The 22,849-nt window shown below is 43.4% G+C and overlaps 1 protein-coding gene across 9 annotated transcripts in view; it reads left to right on the top strand.

The window, feature by feature from the left end:
• The window catches only part of rgs3a (regulator of G protein signaling 3a), a 100,664-nt gene extending 78,066 nt beyond the window's left edge, over positions 1-22,598 (top strand). For 5 of the 9 annotated variants that reach the window (XM_053447633.1, XM_053447632.1, XM_053447634.1 and 2 more), the window contains 5 exons: positions 7,553-7,623; positions 17,946-18,047; positions 19,109-19,170; positions 20,085-20,251; positions 20,350-22,598. In XM_053447633.1, coding sequence (XP_053303608.1) covers positions 7,553-7,623; positions 17,946-18,047; positions 19,109-19,170; positions 20,085-20,251; positions 20,350-20,550 — 603 coding nt within the window. In that variant the 3' untranslated portion in view covers positions 20,551-22,598. Of the gene's footprint in view, positions 1-7,105; positions 7,624-11,945; positions 12,102-17,945; positions 18,048-19,108; positions 19,171-20,084; positions 20,252-20,349 lie in introns of those variants that run through there. The other 4 variants (XM_053447641.1, XM_053447637.1, XM_053447640.1 and 1 more) reach the window with 4 other exon arrangements.
• Positions 22,599-22,849: the final 251 nt, after the last annotated feature.

Below are 22,849 nucleotides of genomic sequence, written 5' to 3'. Positions count from 1 at the left end.
CATTATCTCTCCTTTGTCCTTGACAGTTGTTGAAGTTTATTTCCCCCCCAAAATCTCTTCATTTGTGGAGGAAGTTGGAAAAATATTTCCTGTGACATAAATTGAAGCAATGAAGAAAGAAATAATATGACAAACACAATTATGAAATCACTCATCAAAGAAAGATATCAGGTATATTTTCTTAATGTTCTTAGAAAACAAAGGATGAACTCTGAGGTAAACCATCAGACCTGTTTAAAACGTGCTCGTTATCCTTATGAATAAACCATATAAACCCTTTTTTATAGCTTCATGAGAACTTCACTTGACACCAGCTTTATATATGGATTATATTGCCTGATATTGATTACAGCTCCCCCGCTGAGCTCAGCTATTGCTTTTGCGATCTCTCCCCCAAGTTTCTTTGTTGAATCATCAGTTTGTGCCTTTATTAAATCTTTTTTCTCGATATTTTATTGTGTTTTCTGCCTCTTACAAAGGCCCCATTGTTCCTCCAATGCCTCTCAGAGGCAGAGCCCAGTCCTCTTTTCTTGTCTCCTTTTTTACTTTATTTTCTCTCACCTCTCTGGCCGAGATCTGTGAAAAAGTGCAGACACTTATCAGGGGCAATAAATGGCCCACCTGTGTTCAGTTGTTGGCCTGGTTTACTAACGTGTGTCCTGCACTCATGTGTTTTTCACATTTAACTTAGAAAAAGGATAGTATTGTATTTTCGCAAGTATTACAATCGGGCATGTGGAACCCAATAGGTCCATGTGTTCCCTGACTTTGAGCCCACGTTCCCTCTGAGCTTGTATATATCAAGGCTCTGACAGTTGGAGGGAAAACTGGGACTAAGAATAACTCAGAGTTCAGTTTGGGACGTAGCTTAACTTTTGTCATGAAACTCAAAACACTCAGAACTGTGAATTTAATTAATTGGATCACCATCATGCAACTTTTTAGCCAGGATGCCTATTAATTGTTTAATCCATCTGATGCTTTTGCTCCGTCACTGTTCTGTTCTCATGTTTTCAATCATCTGTGCTTCTTAAAGGGCAGATTATCAATATAGTAATATATGAATACATAGCACTCTGCTTGTTCCTCTGCAGAAAGATGTTCTCTCTCACTACCTAGCAAATCCGCAGGTTTAATAGCAAACTTACCTTGTGCAAGTGCACCCGGCTTTTAAAGGGAATGGGAGGAGTCAGTCTGATTATTTAGTGTTACATCCAAAATGTACCTATTATGAACCTTTTTTTCTGCTGTTACACTATAAAATGTTGATTTGGACACATACAGGCACTGGTGATATTGCAGCTGGATGAAGTGAACAAGATATATAATCATTAAGAGGTTGTTTCTGCAAATCAGACATTGTTTTGTAAATTAAGTTAATATACAAAGTCACATTGTTTTATCTGCTGATATCCACCTGTCAGGAGCTTCTGACATGTAAGTACATTAGTGCAGTTCTCCTAGATCCTGTAGTCGAAAATAATTATTTTTGAGATGAATAAAATTCAAGAATTTCTTCACTTGTTTAGTTGTTTCATTAAACCGTCTGCTCAGTTGGCTCCTGCAGCTTGTTGTTTCCACGTGACTCACACTCGGTTAAAACACTGAGATAATGGACTGTGACTGTGATTCACATGTTGACGTGTGCCCAACTAACCTGCTGCTGTCTGCTGCCTGTTCACTGTTGAGGATAAAGCATCAAACCACGATGCTATTCTGAGAAAGGAGGGAAAGTCTGGACTGAAAGAGACGTAACTGACTATTTATTAAAATCATATAATGGAAAATTACAATGTCCTAACATATTTAATGATTCATGGTTCCCGTACCAACATGTGACTTTTGATAACAATACAATATGACCCATGTTTTCATATAGCGAACACCACATTAAATCCAAATAAAAAACACATTATGCAGTCTGGGTTGCTACGTCACATGGAGATATAATGGGAATAATTTTCTCCTATTTTTGCACTTTCTTTTCACATCTCCCATGGCTGTATGTCTGCTGTCCAACATTTTCCCTTTATTCCCTCAGTGGAAAGTTTCAATAAATACAATTAAAAGAGCCTAAACTAACAAACGTTAATCTCTGTCTTCACGCAGACAGTTTAATGGACAAAATGAACTAATGTTCCAATCCCATTTCACCCTATTTAACTACATTCATCTTGTGTGATTAGTGTTTCACTCGACATTACGTCTGGTGAAAAAGTAAATATAACCACTTGCAATTAGTAATCAAGTTCAAATATTTATTGAAATTAAATAGGCAGAAGTTATTGTTGACTTAGCAACATCAAGCTAATAATACTTTTATGTTTCTGTCACTGTAAAGCGTTTACCCTCAAACAGCACTAAAAAAAATGAAAACCAGCAAACATTTCCAAATCTGTCCTCACTCCATAAGGTCTTTCTTACAAATGGTCCTCACAAAAAAATAAGTACACACACACACATTTAGTAGAGCCACACAATGGCAGGAAGCTAAGGTCCAACAGTAGCACTTATCTAATGCTGTACTTTATGGGAATGGGAGATTGTTCAGACTCCCGCTCGTCCGCTTGTTGTTCGAATAAAAGAAGAAACCGAGCAATGAAAAGGAAGGAAGCAGCCTGAGGGAGGTCTGATGGAGGGAAGCAGCAGGGCTTTGAACTGGTGATAAGTTTAAACACACACAGACCAAGACTCATGTCTTCACCTCTGAGGTCTTTTAGGCTGCTGGAAGGATTTGGAATCTGGGTTGGCCGGGTCAAGAATGTTTCTCGGCCGTGTTTAGAATATTGTTCCTACAATGGGTTTGTTGGTGCAGTGCACAAGTGAAGAATGTACAGTTTGTTGAGACAGAGAGACAGACATTTTTGCTCCGTCCTAGGAATCTGACCCTGATCTCCAAAGACACACATGCACTCGCACACAACATGACTAACACCTCAACCACACACACACAATTCTCCCTTCACTAGAGCTTGACTGACATGTCACCAGGCCGTGTGTGTGTGTGTGTGTGTCTGCAAATGATTCAATGTCTGTTTTGAACTTGTTGGAAACATGCTTGCCCATATGATTACCCTCACATGTGCAGGCATGTATGACTGCAACAAAGACATGTGTGCAGCACAGTCGTCATCACGTTAAACCTGTATCTGTGAATCTGCGCAGCCCCCCTGCGACCGCCAACAGCACGCATCCCATGCCTCAGGGGGCCATATCGTCATGTGGTCTTTGGCAAATTCTTTGTTTTCTTACTGGATCCAGTGAGGCATGTGAGCAGTCTATACACATAAGCATGCACACGAACAAGAACACACACAGACCAGGGTTAATTTTAGAAAAGATTCAGACTACTCTGCTCCACTGGCCATTTCAAGGCAGTCTGGGAGTGTGTGAATTGTGTGCATAAGTCATGTGTGCAGGCTTTTGGCCTTGGAGCCAGAAAGACAGGGAAAATAGAAAACACTGAGAAACTTGAGAATAGATGCCTCCACGCCGGCGACAGCCAGTGGTTGCAGGCATTGTGGTTAAGGGTTGTCCGTTTCAAGAACGACTTTAGGGAATCACTTCATATTTGCTTAGAAACATTCCGTTGGATTCAAGGATGAACTTTATTCGATTTTGGAGGTCAAAGGTGAAGAGTAATGGTCACTGGGACCTCTCAGGAAAACCTCCCAGGACTTTCTTTAAATTTGGTGCAAAAGTTCACTTGCACTCAAAGATAGAATTAGAATGTCTAGGTCAAAGGTCAAGGGCAAAGTGTCGATTTATTTAGGGAATTTCTTCAGATTTTGACCAGTTGTCACGTCGACACGAAGGTTGATTGAGTAGATTACATTTGCCGAAGGTAAAAGGTCACAATGACCTCATATGAATCTTGGTGAAAGATATATGTAACTGCTCTGATTGGTGGATACAACTGCAGGGTTGTAATTCTCGTTTTTTTTTAACACAGAAAAATACTCAATTGAACAGACGCAGATAGTCCTGTGCAATTTGATGCCAAACACCCTGTACACACAGAGTACAAATAATGTATTTTAATATGAATCAGGAATAATCCTCTCCTCGGGCGCTACAAGAGGCTGAATGTCCTTGGAGAGGAGAGGGAAGGCTTGTCCCGTTTTCCAACTGGTTTTACACCTTTTTTAGGGGGAAAGCCTGTGTGATGGCTCCACAGACGTTTGTTGTCCCTTTGGAATGAGTGATTATGAAGTTTTTTGAGATCCCTGATGATCCTCAATGACTTAACCCCTACTCATGCAACCGAACATGTGTTTGTTGCTACTTTCCAAGGGAAGATATCATATATTTTTATTGTAAATCGTAATTTATTCTGCAAAATGAGGTGAACAACTAAAATGCATCTGCCTTTTGATTTTCATATCCACAACACGGGTGATTTTCTCTCAAACATTTCTTCTATGTGAAAAACCTCCGGCATAAATATTCGTCACCAAATATCATTGTATTGTCTTTGGTTAGAAATGTCACATACCTGAGGAGCCAAATTATAAATACATACCAAGTCTTAACATGCTCAAAAGAAAAAAAAAAACCCTTCCCACACACACACACACACACACACACACACACACACACACACACACACACACACACACACACACACACACATTCACCCACACATACACATTCTAGTGTGACAGGTCTTTATACCGATCATAAAGCAGCTATAAATATATTTGTTCCTTTTCTTAGCATTTTTAGACAGCTCCTACATAATGTACACTCACTCACCTTACACAGGCAACTGTTACTTCAGTGCATGTTTTCTTTGGGGTGAGGAGTGTGGACTTAGTAAGAGATGCAGCTGAGGGATGCTCCATTGCTATGAAGGATTGAGGGGACAAGACACTCATAGACAGTGCAGGGTTATTTTATTATCTCTATTTAATCATGCAGAAGGAACCTTTTAATTTTCAAACAAGGATGCTTCAATCGACTGTGTCAAAGGCTGCAGGCCATGAGGTCAAGGAGCAGTAACACACTGCACTCGCCCACATCAGCATCGGACAAGGTCTAATTCACAAACCTGTGACGAAAGGAATTTATGAAAACCTTGTCGAAAACATAATTGATTACTTCAGTTCTGCTGAGAGAGGGATGACGTGTGAGATGGTGGAGCATGATCTTAAAATATTTAGGGACACGACCACGTAAATTATCAAATTTTCTGATATAATATTCTTATACTTGCAATAAAATTTGAAAAGGCCTCAGGGCTTCATTGAGGAGGTAGATTTTCTTAGTCTGTATCATAATGAGTCGAGGATGGATCAAATCCCAACCGAGACAGAAAGCAATGAAAGAGTTAATGTTTCATATCTTGTGGAGCGGTTTCATCTAATGGCTTCACATCCCTTTTTGCTTTTTCTGTGGTCTTTCCATTAGTCAGTTGCTTAAAAAGCTCAATACGTGTGATTTATCGGCCAGGATCAATAGCAGTACAAAAACACCATGGGATGTTACTGTGGGCAGCTGGTACATATTATGTGGCTCGATGCACATGGATGGATAGTTGTCCTGTGAGACTAAAAATTAGTGTTTAAACACAATAATAGTCCAATAACCTCAATGTGCATGGACACACTCTTAATGTGTGCAGGCACAAATGGATGATATGAGGCATTCACACACAAACGCCTTAGTATGCATCCATGTAATGCATTTTTAGCTCAATGCAACACAACTTCAGAAAACATGCAAATAGACACAATTCATGAAAACCTCCTTGGCAACACAGCTGCAACATTTTGAAGAAACCATTACAATACTGAAGTGAAGAGATCAAGTAGCTTATTACAGACCTCAGACTCTTCTTTATTCCTCAAAATGACATATTCAAAAGATTTGTCATTAAAAAGTTCCCCCTCATGGAATTTAAATAGCTTGAATATAACTGTATCACTTACTTCCTCATTAAAGAGGGAAATACTCAGTCATGGTTTTAGCTCTCTAGATATGTTTCCCATCAAATATAATGGCACCACGGAGGCAAACCTGATTTTCATCAGTGTGGGACTTTTAAATAAGTACACCATGGATTTATTTCATCACTAGAGAGATATGCAGTTAGGAAAAAAACTGGCAAATACTGTGTATTCGTAATAAAGTATATGAAATGATTAACACAACTTAAAATCAGTCTGACGTGTTAGTTTCAGCCATTTTCTCATTCACACATCACACTTAAATGAAACTGAATGACAATGACAGACGACACATGGTGTAAGTTTCAACAGCAGCAATGTGTGAATGACTTATTCTGGGCTGTTAATAATCCTTATATATCTTTCTTGGGTGGGGCCGTAAAGTTAACTAACAAGTGCTCTTACTTGTCAATGCCTCTTAGACAGAGCTCTCCAGGATGCTTTCACTTCAAGTGACCATGCATGGCAGTGGTAGTGCTGTGATAAGTCCATCGCATCCACGGATGGACCAGAAGCAGCCATCTTTGAGATATGCAGTTCAGTGGATGTGCTGCCCCAGACTGTTGTTCAATGGTTGTTGTCTTATGTTTGTAAAGAATTCGACTTTCCAACATCCTCAGTAATAAACTCGCAGTTTGGGAACCGATCGATGGGATGAGCGGTTGTTGAAAAAACAAACAATTACAGACAGTTAGTTTATGTTCTCTCCAACGTTAAATCATGTCTCCTTTGGAATTTATTGTAACCGACTGAATTCAAGCTGCCGGAAAACAAAAACTCTGCAGTCAAATGTAACAGAGCAAGTGAAGGCAATAGGGCCCATAGTTCCCTAGAACACTGTCCTTCTTCTGAAGGTTGAAACTTATTTGTTCCTTAAAGACAAACCCCCCCCTCCTCAATGTGTCACCAGCTGTGGCCAGTATCCAGCTCAGGTTCAACTGTGGGTTCCTGTAATACAATGGCTCATTATTTAGAGCCACACACACACAAAAACACACACACACACACAAAAACACACACACATACAATTGGGCGGCTTCAGGCTATCAGATTAGTGGAGATTGACCCCTTCTCCACCCTGAAGCAACTTCCCTTTTTCCCTTAACCAATCAAAATGGAGGGTTGGCAGAGAGTGTAACGTGAAACCGGGGTCTCGGCTCAACACTTCAAACCTTAGGGCACAGTTGGAGGCCAACAGAAACAACAGCCGTGGTCTTTCACGCTCTGTCTCCACTCTCGCAGATTTTCACTTACTTTGTGTCACCCGGACACACACACACAGTTTACAAACACGCTTTGATTCAGTGGGATTCGGACACACACACACACACACACACACACACACACACACACACACACACACACACACACACACACACTTTGTGTTGTGGGACATTCACTGTGGACGCCTGCTATGGATTAACCTTCTCAGCCGTGGAGTAGTCTCAGTCTGTAGCTGGGCGCACCAAGGACCAGTGTGCTAGGTTGTCATTGCCTGTCGGAGCTGGTGGAAGCTAGCCACCATGTCTGCGTGAGGCCACAAGGCCCTCTCTCTGTGCAGAGGCTGGATGATGCAGTGTGTGCTCTCCTTCCTCTCCCCCCAGCTCAGCTCCGGATCCCCCTGTAGCTGCGAGGTCGGCCCTGAAGGGACAAAGAAGAAGAAATCCAAGAACCTGTAAGTCCTCAAATATTTCTTTGTTTGTGTCATGTGTGGTCATTTATACTTTTATAATCTCGTATTTGAACCTGCACGTCAAAGCTTTTAGATTCAACATTTTAAGTCAATTAACAGTTTTTTGTTCTATGAAAAATAAAGCACGGGAATGACAACTGCATGTGTATTTGGTGAAAGGGTTCAGTATTGACACCCTGCTTTAACATTCTTTATTTTGAGAGGATGTCATCACTTGTGTCCAAACTAATGGGGAATTATAATGAGTTCTTTAATAGTGGTCCATGGGGGGTTAATGGATATATCAGGACTTATTCTGACAATGTGTTGATATGGGGGTGATTAGATTTGGGGCTGAAAGATGTTGGGACATGTCAACACTAGGACTGTTACATTTAAAACCTCTGTCCTTTGTCGTAATTTAATTTTGAACCATAAAGGGGATTAATGTTAAATTCTTGATTGTTTTCGTCTAATGCAAACATTGTTACACGCAAGTATTCTGTCTGTTATTATGGTCTGTGCGATGCAGGAGCACGTCGCATGCTTAAGGTGGCAGCAAGAGTTAAAGCTAATCATTTTACGCGGTTCATAATCTACTTAATGATGTGGTAAATGATGTGTGTGCTCCTGAGGAGTGTGCGACCATGTGGGTCTCTCACATTCTCAATGGTGGTTGAAGTAAGGTGTGTGTGTGTGTGCGTGTGCGTTGAGAGTGTTTGTGTGTGTGTGTCGACGCCTCGGTGATTCATCAGCTGTTGAATGAACTTTATTCACGCTCCTGTTCATTGAGATGAAAGCACATTTCACACCGCGAGGACAATAAAAACCTGCTCCCAGTCCCTGGGCCTGATGGCAGCTCGCTCGTCAGCAAGAGTTGTTGTGTGGTTAACCAGCAGATTAAGTGATTAAGATTCCATAGACCTTTTTTCTCCAGAGTCCTCGAATATCACCATCACATTGTATTTGCTTTAATAAAACAAACAACACTATGGAAATGTTTTTTTGGCATTTCCTCTGAATACAATCTTGCATATAGTAGCCTTTACGTGTTTTATTTTTGTCTTTTTGCAGAAATTAGAGAAAAAAAAGACCCAAATCTATGATTGATCGTCACCAAAACACATTTTGATGTAAATGAAGATAATTTGTGTTACTTTATAGTAACACTTAACAGGATTAACAGAGTTGATTCCTTATTTTTCAAGAGGAAATGTATTGGCTTACTAGCAGTTCACAAACACGGATCACGGTGTTAGCTCCTCTAATACAACACTTCACTGTGTCATGTAAAAAAAACTACTAGAAACAATAATTCAAAGTGTCTAGATATGGAAAACAGTTTGTGCCAACCAAATTATTCTATCAAACTCATAAATGTGTTATGATTTGAAGTCCTAATCCTTATATCCTCATGTAGACACAATACTTATTGAATGGATTGTGTTAACATCCGGATGCTTTGCCAGGTGCGGGGCCCGTCGTCCTTCAATGGGTTCATCTGAACAAGCACAGTTATGACAGTGATGAAGGCTGAGTGGAAGAAAACGTGTTGTCTTCTCTAGATGAAATGAACTCCTGTCATTGATGCAACCTTCCTCTGTCACCATCAGCCAATCTGATGATAACCCACTAACCTTTCAGCGTGATGGAAACTCAACATGTTTACCAACTTGGCTTCTGTATTTTCCCGTTATATTCTCAATATCATGAGCCTGTTGTCGTTTCTAAAGCCCTTTCCATTACGCTGCATTGCAAACCTACTCAAGGAGCAATAATCTATTCCATCATATTAAGTCACACAAACAAAAACATACACTGGAGCACAATATCTTTCCGGTGTAACTCAGAGGAATACAAATGCAATATGTTGCTCCTATAGATGGAAATCTCCGGCTATGCTTTGTAACCAGGCTTGAAGGAAATTAAATTATTCCCTCCAGATGTCCGAGACTGATCTGTTACTTATAGAAAAGAGCAAATGTAGATGTGTATCTGTTCGAATCATGATGAGGTGTAGCCATTTGTATTTAAAGACGCACCCTGACCCTTGACCCTGTAGGTTCTGGAGCGTGGTCTCCAGACTTAGCACTAGATATGGGTTAGTCTATATAAAAAAGCACTTGCACTAGATATTAGATGTTATGGATTATAGACAGTATGGAACTACATTGTTATCTTCTTTTTATATGAATATATTAATTTTTGGAGTAGTTTCAGTATGTCATTAGAATAAATACTCTTATAAACAACCCTCTTCTTTCCTTATTCATCATAATCATCACCTGTGATTTATTTCTCAACAAGAATCAGGTTCAATTAGGAAAACGTCAATAAACAACATCAATAATCATAAAACAAGGAGAAAATCTATTACACTTTTACCCGAAGACGTGAATCGGTGCTTCCATGTGAAAGAATATAAGAAGGCTCCTCTTTGAAACTTCCTGTCTCTGCTGCTGCTGCGAAGCACTTGGCCACAGCACAGTGAATTCATTGTTTCATCCTCATTCATGCATCATTCACCACAACACACTCTGCTCCTTGACTTCCTCAGCATTCCTTTACTTGTTTTAGCTTTTCTCTCGGCCCCTCATTCTTCTCCCCATCTCCCGTTTTGCACTTCTCGCTGCCACGGCCCTGTTTTCTGGATCCAGCACAGCTGTTTTCCTGGGATTGTCCACATTAACTGTGCCTCCCCCCTCCATTACCTCCTTTTGTTTTCACTCAGTCCAGGTGTTCTGCTTCCTCAAGCAATGAGACCCAGCACAACTACACTCTCCCAAAATAGCAATAAAGCAATAAACTCATGCACCATAGTCATCTGTGACGAAATGTGAGCTTTTCTATAAATATATTTAAGGTTCTGAGGATGATAATAGAAAAAAACCTTTTCTTTTTTGATTTTACCACCAAAATTAATACATCTTTGTACCAAATATTCACAATATTGTGTTTCCAATACTTCAAGTTGCAGTTCCCAGGGTTTTTATTGTTGCCAAGGTTTAGCTAAATGTGAATGTTCTGTATAGTTGTTGTTATATACAGTATAAGGACATGTAGAATTTCCCTGAAACTGGAATTCTTCAGTCTCATCAAATACAAAGACTCAGAACAAACAGCTGGACGTTGCCTGTAGGTTTAAATGACTGGGACTTCTGAGCAATCTGTCAAACTAATGACGCCTCTTGATGAGCGACAGAGGAAACAGAAGTCCAGATGTCTTTGACTGAGACTAAAGTCAATGCCAGAGTTTAACTTCTGTCCTGCTGTGGTTACCTGCGCTGTTTGGAAAGTTTTGATTTGTAGTTCAGCTTCAGATGTCAGCTGCTGATAGCGCCACCACAGGGCTGAACACATTTACTGCACATGATCAGGCAATATTATTAGTAAATTGTTATTAGTGATATTATTTCCCACTGATACAACTCTGCGTGATACAGATAGATTCAGGGAAGAACTTGGTTTGATAGGATACTTCCCGTGGAGGCTGGTAGCTCGTAGCTTGTTGGAGTTGCTTCCTGCAGCAAATGGGATTTTGAAAACAGTAACAGGCAGGAAGTGGAAGAGAGGGGAAGGCAAAATGGTGTGAGACCAACAGCCAATGGCGTCCTTAAAACCACAGTCTACGTCCAGTGAATCAGACAATGTGAGTACAGTGGCTGATGTCACCCTGAGCTGTGATGAGGGGTGGGCTACAGAGGGCTGCTGACCCAACTCTCTTATCTCATGCCACTACTCCATATTCTCTCAATGTTCAAACTGGAGGTTTTCAGGTCCAGCTGGTGCTCAAGTGACCTTATTTATGGATGTTTATCAAACTTTGCACAGCTCCCTCTGGAGTCGTAAAATACTTTCTTTTTTTAAATGGGCAGTAATACTGTCACACAAAGAGTTTCCCTTTAGTTTAGTCCCCACGATAAATCAAGCGTTTCTGGCTAAGGTTATGACACAATGTTTAAAACATGACCAAGCCGTCATTTTTTTCTTCCTGATTGGGGATCAGATCAGATTTTATTCTGACAAACTAAAAGCAACACAATTTAAAGCAGTCTAGTCTTAAAATGAATCAGCTCAATGAGGTTTATTGAAAACAGGAATCCAGTGCAGAGAAGCCATATTTTGAGACGAGATCATAAACAGGTCATCACTTTTTTTTGCTGAAAAAGACAAATGTCATCTCAACTTACTTCCCCATGAAACAAAAAAACTGCTCCTGCCCAAGTGGAAGGAATCTACCCGGTCCTAAAAACCGTGTGGTGATTGGGTGAGTCCCAGGTCCGCCTCCCCCCCCCCCCAGACCCCTCAGGACTATATAACGCTTCACCAGAGCCTCTCAGGGGCTAGAGGAATGTGATTATTAAACAAACCCTTTGGGCCTCGAGCACCGGGACTCTTGACGCATGCTTACATGCTGTCAAACACAAGCTGGCACCCATGTTTCTCGCCATGGTCGATATCTCAGAAAAGTACCTGGAAAGGTAAGAGCGAGGCAGTGGACGTGTGTGTGTCTGTGTGTGTGTGTGTGTGTGTGTGTGTGTGTTAGCTCTGCTACTCATGATGAAGAATTAGAAACAGGGTGAGAAAAGCATGAGTGCGTGGGGGCTGTTTGTCATCCCCCAGGAGTAGTTGCTCTGGAGCGGGAAGGAAACTATCTGACCTCTACGTGGATCTCATCTGACAGTCGCAGTGAGGGAACAGAATCCCCCGTGAGGCTGAAGGCGCTCTGACTATTTTAGAGGAAGAAGCTTTAATTTCTAACTCGAGGCTGCCCCTTTTTCTTAATATACGCAGCCTGGATTTCAGGAATAGCATTGCTCATGTGGTTTTTGCAGGAAGGTGAGGTTTGTCAGAAATAGAGCTCTTTTTTCAGCCCTTGATTGAGGGAGACTGTGAATGTGACAGTGTTATATTTATGGACAAAATTGAGGTCAATTCCCTTTTTCATTGTTCTTCTAGGAATATCACAGCCACTCGCTTGTCATTTTTAGAACTGCAGAGAAATGCATGCCTCCCATTTCCTTATTGCGTTACGTCTCGTGGACACATCACATCTCGGGACTGTTTTTGTTTACACACAAAAATCAAACACAATTTGTCCCCACAGCGGTAATAGTGTTAACGCTATTTTTAGCTCTAGAGATACACTGTCACAACCCTTGACCCATTATACTCGCACAGGCACAGATGCACAAACACAGTGTTGTTTGTGTGTTTGTGTCCTGTAGTGACTTCGGAGGCAAACAGCTCTCTGTAAATAGAAAGTGGAAGAGGGAATGAAAACATGCTTTAACATTGCCGCCCTCACCGGCTGCATAGTTCAATTCCTGCTCTGTGCTCAATGCTGCAGCCCCAGATTTCACAGGTTTACAAAGGCTGAGCTCCTCCATTATGGGACACAAATCCTCATGTAGAAAACAGAAACGTAGGATGACACTCCTCATCGTTCCATTCTGTACAAAAGGTTGGGTCGTCCTGTCTCTCTCTGAGAAACGTGACTTACATGAATATGTGTTTATTCATGAGAACTTCACTGGTAAGCTGCCTTCATACAGTATATTAGTTACAGGTTAATCCTCTGGTCACATTACACGAGAGCCTCTTCAAGACAATATGCTGAAATGTTCCAGACCGGTTGCATGGGAGAATTCAAATGTTGGAGTCAGCTGCTCGGGACATTTTCCAGAGCTTTTCCTGCGAGTAAAATGTTTAGAAAATGTTTGATTGAGCCCATGTGAGAATAGAGCAGGAAAATGTGTGTTGATGATGTTTCTAAGAAAACTGAAGAAAAACAAAAGAATGTTAATACTACAAATGTATAAGTCATGTCCTGCCTCCTTCATGTTCTACCCAGACCCCCCCGCCCCCTCGCCTGAATGTCCCAGACATTTACCTGTTCATGTGAACTTGTCCCTGTGTATTGGGTCTACTTTGGCCTCATGACTGGCTTGAGCTCCATGTCTATGAAGTTCATTCTGAGGCTGAAAAATCCGTGTTTGTCGTCTTTGCAGCTCAAAATCCACTACAGATAAATATCTAATTGTTGGTAGCTGTTAGTCTTTTGAAATGGATCGTCTCAAACTTTTTTAACTTCCCCAACTTTGGTGGATTTTTTTCTTATCTTGTACCTTCATTATTTTGCATATTCTCAACCTCATTGTAAATGACACCTTTTTGCCCACAATGATTATCAGGTTTAAATAAAGACATGCATTCCAACAAATGGGACAGTAGATCCATCTGCAGTGTAGTCTGTCTGCAGCCTCCCCTACTCTTGTGCTCCCAGAGCCTTTCCCTGAGAGTGCGGCCTACTTTTCAGAACACCAGGAATATCCAGCAGGGTGCTATTAGCGCGCCTAATGTGAACCAAGCAAAGAGGGAATAGAGAGAACGGAAACCTGCGGATAATTGCGGCGCTAAAGACCTCTCGCTCCTTCACTTAAGCACATGAAGCGTCCTCTCTCGTACAGACACAGGCAGACAGTCAGGTGTGTGTACGCGTTGCACCATGAGCTGAAAATGTGGCCGTGCTGTGTATGCTCGGCTCGCAGGGCACTGGCACCTACGTACTCATTTGGTAATCTTACGCGGAGCATGTGTCAGTCTTTTAGCGGATTCTGTAAAGAACGGGGTTTATTCTTTGTGATAAATCAAATGAAGTGTGATGCAGAGCTAATCGCATTAGTGCAGGCGAGCTATTAGCAGCTGGAGAGGAAAAGTGGCAACTTTGAATATAGAGGTAGTTAAAGTGAGACTGTGAGGAGAGCCATTAGCACATAAAGGGAAGAGGTGCAAAGAAATGTAACAGTATCGCTAGTAAGTGGTGCGTCTCTGAAAATAGACTCAAGCACAAGACTGGTTCCATGTGGTATTAAGATACTGATACATGCGTAATACATTTGCTGCTTTTCATGTTAAAAACAGCTGGTTTTGTTGGTGTAAGTGTTTTTCTCTCTGCACCTGGGCGCAGTTTCCTCCTGCTGTAAATCTTGAGTTTCACCCAAAGTGGTTTTTACTCAACATGCTTTAAGTCATTCCCCTTCGCTTAGAGACGATAAGTTGGAGTTCAGTGGCTAAATCTCTGTGTCTGGAGGACACAGACGTGTCTGTAGTCCTCTGCATGACACAGCTGAAAGAAAGGAGAATGTGTCTTTGCCCAAAGTTGAGGGAGGAGTGTTGCGTGTCCCTCCCTCAAGTTGGAGTTGATTGAGCTTGATTTATGTCCGTCTACCTGAAACCTCCCTGCTGCAGTTCGACATGCAACCTTCACACAGAGACTACCGAGGAAAGTGCTGCTGCAGTCAGAGTTGCCAGCAGTTTAAACATTGATGCTACATGAACATGTTTTCAAGAATAATGCCAAAGCTCCGTTTGAGTTTCTAAAAATAAGCCGGAGTAATAACACCTGGCGTGATGTGAGCTCAAGTTGTTTCCAGTCCCGACTCAAACCCTGAGGAGTGAAAGAATAACCTGTGCTGCTGTTTGTGTTTGCAGTATCCACTGACGCCCACACGGTGGCAGGATAGAAACACATTTCCCCCCCTTGAAGTGCCCGTTCTTATGACATCATTCCCGCCGGGGCCTCGGCTTCTATAAAACCAGAATAAATATTATAGTGTCCTTTGTCAGGCCAACAGAAATATTTCCCAGCCCTTATAAAATACAGGCTCTTTCCTTCTTCACATGCGAGGGGCGAGGCGGACGCACAGCCAACCGATGCACAGCTCGAGACCCTAATTGCCTCGAGTGCAGCCTAAAAATAGAGCGATCTAATAAATCCAACTCTGGTGTTATGAGTTTATTTAACAGCAAGAGAGTTTTTATTTGGGTAATAATGTCCTTCAGGCTTCTGAGTGTGATGCTATTCTCAGGGATGGTTCCATGAAGCCGGAGCCTAAACTCTTTTCCTGTTCAGCACTGGCACTGATGTCATTTCAGTCAATGGATGAGTAATATCTCCACCAGTGCTTTGTAGTCCTTAGATTTCATCATGTCATTGTGTTGTCTTTTTTTGGTCCTCTATTTTCTTCATTCAAATCGAATATACTTTATTGTCCCATGGGGGAATTTGTCTCGGGTTCAAAGTGCTACAGCAGCTGCAGAACAGTTCATTGTACAACAAACAAGAAAAACAAAAAGAGTACACAAAGACATGTCACGTAAGACCCAAAATAATAAAGTTGAATAAATGTGACTATATGTGAGAACGCCAATGTCTGAGTCAGTTGCTCTGGACATTCTCCAGATCTCCTCCTGCCAAACCCCTGTTAAAATGTTCAGAAAATGTCTCAGTCCATTCGAGAACACAGCAGGAAAATCCATTAACAGCAAAGTTTCTTACATGTTTAACTGAGAAAAACTCTAAACAATACAGATATCTCCAGATAGGAAAGAGCTGCCACACAGACAGAGGATGCAGATGAGGTTGACAACTTGAAAAGACGATGAGACTTTGGCGATGAGGTGTGATTTGCTGATCAAGTGCTTTCCAGAGCAGAATTTATACGTCAGGTCCAACTTCCTACCGTTTGCCGTGTGCATCCACTCGCCTGAATCTTCACTTTCCTGTTCTCATGAACACGTCGGACCTGGACAACATCCTGCTGCGTTTCCTCGAAACTCTGCAAAATGCCTGGACAGAATCTTTCGGACATTTTCCAGAGTCTGGAAACGGTTTGAGGAATCCTTTCTAAAAAGGCCTCTTGTGTTTCTCTGAGTGTGCAGCAGTCAAACCCAAACACACCCAAATTAATCCACCTACAAAGTCACACTCATCCGGATCTTAAAGGAGCTATTCACCTTTTCCAAACACAAACGTGGAACCCTGTGCCCGGGCATGTTTCTACGTTTTCCTTTTCGAAGCAGGCGTTCGGGGGGGAAAAACACACAAGTCACAGCTGACTGTGTTCTCTGTTCAGTGCGGCCGCCGCTCTGTGAGTGTGCGTGCTTCAGACCACATCACATTTACACCTCTCCCGCTCTTCCCTTCACCCACATATGCACATGCAGATTGCAGCCTGGGAGTTTCCCAACACCTGTGATTGGCATCATAGCACCGACACAAGTCGGTACAGGTGCCCGAACCAAAACCGAAACCCGTGTGGGTGTTCTTTCCTCCCCATCCGAGTGTCCTCATGCACAGTGTTTGTGCTAATCTCTCAGTGTGTTAATCAGTTGTCACACTCTCCCCCTCTTCATGCTTAAATGATAAGCGTCTATAAGTAGAAGCTCTGTTTTTCATTTAATTTGGGGAGTACATGCTCTCCTGGGGGCCGCGGGTTGCCGGTGGGACAGCTTGCAGTGATTAGGGCCAGTGAGCGCACGTCGCAGCGCTGCATTATTAGCGGGCCAGTCAATCCACAGTGGAAATCAAAAGCAGGGACTCAGGAAATGGGCGTTGAGTGAGGTCATATCCCAGTGAGGCAGCACGTGGTCCAGGTCGGGAAAAGCCAGGACAGGTACCGTGGGATTATGGGAATGCGCAGTATCCTGTCGGGCCGAGGATTGGTTCACTGCCTTGTCTGAGATTGAAGGTGGCGCACGTGCAGCAGGGGGTCTGCGTGTGTGTGTGTGTGTGTGTGAGACGCTGGTGGAAAGGTGACACAGGTGAGGTGAGCGGTCAGGAGGATTTTCGGATGCTGGAGGGACGCGGCAGAGGAGCGAGGAGAGGTCACTGCGCCCTGCTGCCTCGGCCCCTGGGTCAGCTCCCTCTCAGCAGCCCCTCCAGGCACATAGAGAGCGGCGTGATGAAACAGAGGAGTGTGCGTTGAGTCTCTCTCCTCCTTCCCTGCCACATTCGCTCAGTCCCTGCCGAGGAACCTGCCAGGGACGCATCTACGGGAAAGGACTGTTAGAGATCGGTGATTGACAGATTGAGAGCCGCTGGCACAAAGCGAAGGAGAAGGAAGCTCAATATCAGCGAATTCTGGGAAAAGCTCCTGATCCGCCATAGCGACACACCAGAAGACTAAAATGTACAAACACAAGAGTTTGTTTTTGGCTTTTTCTGAAGTTTGTGGCTTTGATTCTTTGTGGATTGGATTTACTGGCGGAAGAGTTTGAATTGAGTGATTCCCACATCTTGGATTGTTTCAGTTGTGGACTTTGGACTTGGAGACTCAACTCTTTCTTTCCCCTTCCCTCTTTTTGTCCACCTCTATCCATCATATCCTCTCATCCCTAATTCCATTTTCTCCTTGTCCTGCCTCCACCTCCTCCCCACCCCTCTCCTGCACTCGTAAATCGTCCGTCCTGTCCCCCTCTTTCCCAACTCCTCTTTTCCCTTTTCCTCCTCTTTCTTCTCTTCCATCCTCTCCTCCACTCAGGGCCAAAGACATGAAGAATCGACTGGCTTTCCTGCGGAGGAGGAATGAATCTCCAGGAAGCAACCCAGCCAGCAAGCTAGACAAGTCTATGAGGTCAGTCAAGTAAGTGGCCACTTCCTGACTGCATGTGCCCTGTGGGCGGGTGTGACACGGCTTTTTCCGGGTCTTGCCACCATGACTGGTGGCGGACCTGGTGCTGCTGGGAGACAGACGTGTGGGCACTAGCAGAGATGGGTGTGTGCTGGGAATGTGTGTTTTATTAACAAAGTAAATGGGAAGATTTGTGAGGTGTGTCAGAGGGAGGGAAAGGGAATTGTTTAGATGTTGTTCTTTTATTTTAAAAATATCACATATGTGAAATAGTTTTAATTTGTCTTCCCTTTTTGCATTGTCTTATCAGGGAGATGTATATGTACTTTGATATATCTTATTAACTTACTTGATATTAAGTAAAAGAACATTTGGACCTCAAGAAAAACACAATATATGTCCTCTGTTGAAGTAAATGTCGATAATATAGTTCTTAAATGAGGATTTCCCTTACTTTCAAAATAGTTTAATTCAAGAATTTGAGAGAAATACATTTTATTTATTTAAAAATCTGCTTCAACACATGAATGACAGTCAGTGAAACAAGATGCCGAAGTGTAGGAGCAAAGGCAGCTTTAGTTGATTTGTGGGACTAGAAGTCTGTGTGTCAAACCAGGCCTCAGATGTGGATTGCAGTGAGTGGAAGATGAGCGCTGTTAAAGCAGGTCACAGAGGAGGAGGAGGAGAGGCAGCAGGGGGCAGACGCACGCCGGTGGGGGTGGGGTGGGGGGGGGGAGGTCTCTCAACCCAATGGCGCATCCCCATTGGCCGGCGGACGCCCCTCCCCGCCCGCCTGCCGAGTGGCATTCAGTGGGAATATAAAAGCCTACCCCCACCACAGTGCAGGACCAGACAGACTCATGGCTCTCGAGGCTCAGGCCAATCCCAAGGCGAGTGTGAGGCACAGAGCAGCACACACACACTAGGGTGGAGGGCGGCAGCGTGCAGGAATAAACAAACTCCCAGGATTCCACTCGTCCACCCGGCACAGGCAAAGTTCTGCGGATGGGTCACACAATGAGAAACCTGGCTGAGATGGGCTTGTTAAAGAACCGCTCTGCTTTCATCTGCAGGCCCACCCCAGAGGAGGCACTGAAATGGGGGGACTCGCTCGACAAGCTGCTGGCACACAAATGTAAGTCACTTTTTTTTCCTTCCTTCTCCCCTCATCTTACTCTGCCATCTTCCTCCACACTTCACACACAGGCTCCCAAAGTCTTCAACATGTTTGCCATATGGCTCAGTGCCTGCTCGAGGTGGTGGGGGGAGGGTGACAATCCCAGGCACTGTGCTTATGCTGATGTATGGAGCCCATGTGTTGCACAGAAGAAAGAAGAAGAAAAAAGTGAGGAGGGGGTTGAGGCGGTCAACGGGCATGTGTGCTGCTATTTTGGTTTTCCACAATTCATCTTCCTCAGCTCATGCCTCTCAGTCAGAGCCGATCAAAAGCCAGCGCTACATCTGTTCCTCGTCCGGCTCTGTTCAACCCCCTTTTAGTCGCCCTCGTCCAATTTCCCCCCCTCCTCTCCGCCTCTTACCTCACTCCTGCTTCCCCGGAATGAGGTAAGAGATGACCGCCCGCCGTTGGCTCAGCTTATCAGTGTGGGTGACTCATGGGAACGGAAAGGTGCAGACGGGAGCTGTGGGTGGACGCGGCTTCCTGCCTTTCTTTGCCCTGCATGCAGACGTCTTCCTCAAATCATTAACCGGACCGAAACTTGAAAACCCCCAAAGTTCCAGAGTTAGATTTCCCCCTCCTCCTCCTCTTTACACCGAAACAGTCTCATCTTTGTTCATTTACAACTCATGCATAAAGAGATGCGTGCATGTCGGGCCAGCGGTGTGATGTTGTTTAAAAGGAGGTCAAAGAGTTGGAAGATGTGGTGTTTCTTATGTCTCACTTTATTCCGACCACATGACTGGAGAGGCCGTCACGGAGCTATTCCGGGCGCCGCGACTCCGAGCAGAGTTTCAGCTGTGTGAGGTTGCCATGGCACTCCGAGTCAACTCCTCGTGTTTATTCTCCTCCTCTCCTCTGCTCCGTCTCAGATGGCCTGGCGGCGTTCCGAGCTTTCCTGCGCACCGAGTTCAGCGAGGAGAATCTGGAATTCTGGCTGGCGTGCGAGGACTACAAGAAGATCAAGTCGCAGTCCAAGATGGCCTCGAAGGCCAAGAAGATCTTTGCAGAATACATCGCCATCCAGTCGTGTAAAGAGGTGAGCGACAGGGGACCAAAGTGGCTGCAGTTCTCTCAATGTTGTGTCTTGAAAGCGTAAAACTCATCGCTTGTTTTTCGTTTTCCTTTCCTCTGCAGGTAAATCTGGATTCGTACACCCGGGATCACACCAAGGACAACCTGCAGAATGTGACGCGCTCCTGCTTTGACCTCGCGCAGAGGCGGATATACGGGCTGATGGAGAAGGACTCATACCCTCGCTTCATCCGCTCAGAACTCTACTTGGACTTAATCAACCAAAAAAAGTCCAGCTCCACTTCGACTTCGTCTTCGTCATAAGAGACCGGGAAAAAGACGAGAAAGCCATGATGATGACGAGAGAGAAAAACGGGGCAGACTTGAAAAAAAAAACACACACACGGCGGGGCGGGTGGGATGTGAGGTTCTTTGTTTGCCTTTTAATTTTTTTCAATTTCTCTGTGTGTGTGTCATCCTCTCCACTATTTTATTTGAATTTTTTTGTGGTGTGACATGACGCGGCAAAGCTCTATGGCACTGCAAAGGAATGTAGTTTACACAGTTACCAGATGGATGGATGAATGGATGGATGGACTGATGAATGGATGTTAACCGGAGGAAAAAAACAAAAACAATATAGAAGCCCACACGCGAGGGCTGGAGCGAGAGCTGGATGCTCGTCTGATCACTGTTTGCTTTCTGTCAGTGTCTTGTGAGGGAACAATGACATTTGTGTGTGTTCTTGTGGAGTTGTACTGGAGAAAAGGAGGGGTCACTCCAAAAAAAAAGAGAAAACCCTGCAGACATAAAGACAGTCGGGTACTGTTCTGTCACTTCCTTTCCTTTCATTTTCTTTTTGAAACCCCCCTCCTTTCCTCCTCCATGTCCCATGTGAAGCCACTTCTAAAGCTGTTGGTACGACGCGACATCCTCTTTTCTTCACGTTCTCATTTCCATCAGGGGGGCTTGAAAAATCCGTGACGGAGAGAGAAAACAAAAAGAAAACGACGAGACGATGTCTGAATGAAAACTAGTCATCTCTGTTAAACCCCCACGACCTCTCAACGCTTCTGTAAACCGCTTTCACTTCATCCAGAAAGACTGTGAGCGCTCAGCGGAGACGGGACGGGACGGGGGGGGCAAGGACTCGACGTGTATAAATAACGGACGGTGTGAAGAAACACAGATGTGTGTCGCTCTCACGTTCAAAGACATTTTCAAAATCACACTCTTAAGCCAGAGATGGAAAGTAAAAGAGAAGACCACGACGACTTGCTTCCTGTCTCCAAAGACTGTTTACAACAAGGAACGACGACTCAAGCAGAAAAAGGAACGAAGCAACATTTCCTTTACCATTGTAGCTCATGGTGGACAAACCGAGGAAGCGTTCTCAGGACATTGCCATGACAGGTTTCCGGCTCTTGTTTCTTTTTCTACACACACACACACTCGCTGTTGTTTGTTTGTTCATTTTTTTAAAAATGTTTTAAGATTTCCGACCTGCACTCCCTAGTTCTGCTGAGCAACGCACACGTGAGGCTGCTCGTGTCACAGTGCGAGGAAAAAAAAGAAATAACTGCTTCACGTTGTACAGAGGTTCGCCTATTTATTTAGATTAACAGGCTGGATGCTTCAACACACACCCTCACCTCCTTAAAAGCACTCGGCTCAAAGCTCTCACTCCTCTTAACCACCAAACAGGTCCAATGCTGTCCTGAACTTTTAAGTGCAATATTTCGTTTGTTATTATTTTTGGTTTGTTCGTTTATTTGGATGATATTTTGACTTTTTAATGGCGGAAGACGAACGGCTTGAGCTCTGTATTAACTTTATTTGTTAAGAGAAGAAAAACAAAAAAAAAACTTTAGAGCTATAAGGTTGACTTACAACGTAAACTTTCAAGAACCATTAAGTAGTTTAAGGAATTTTAAGCAAGTGATTCTAATTGTGTGTCGACCCCCCCGGCAGCAGGCAGCCGGGGGACGTTATGGTTGTAAATATAATTCTTTAAGAAAACTATGTGATAACACATTAAAAACAAACAAAAAACACGAAGCGGATCGGTCTCGGCCGGTGATGAACGTGGGACTCATCTGTATCTATGTAAATATGAGAGACTCAGAACTATAAGATGACGTGTATTGTTTAAAAAAAGTGATAAAAGATAAAACGATAGGTGAGCGAGAGCAGGTCCAGTCTGCTCCTGTCCCTGGTCATACACTGCTTGTAAGGAGTTTTCTGAAATGCATTTTTATCATTTTCACTGTTTACATTTCAAAATGCATCTCCCATGATAACAAGTGAAAAACAGTAAAGTACATTTGGTGTCATCGCTAATGATAAATAAACCAACCAACTGATGAAGTAAAGACACGCTTGCCTCTGAATCTTTCTTCTGCCGTGTGTGTGTGTGTTTGTTTGTGTGTCTGAGATGTGCAGCAACACACATGATGTGTGAAGTTGCACAAAGGAATCGTTCACATGAGCTGAATATGAAGCTGCAGCCACATGGTAAGGTTAGCTTAGCATAGCATATAGGAATGTGGATAACGGAACCTTTTAACTCAAATCAGAACGTTATTTCAAAAATGTAGTTTGAACCCGGCCCGGCCTGTCGGGA

This window comes from Pleuronectes platessa, chromosome 19 (genome assembly GCF_947347685.1).
Source record: "Pleuronectes platessa chromosome 19, fPlePla1.1, whole genome shotgun sequence".
Taxonomy (NCBI): Eukaryota; Metazoa; Chordata; class Actinopteri; order Pleuronectiformes; family Pleuronectidae; genus Pleuronectes; species Pleuronectes platessa.
This window is presented reverse-complemented; position numbering and strand designations above follow the sequence as displayed.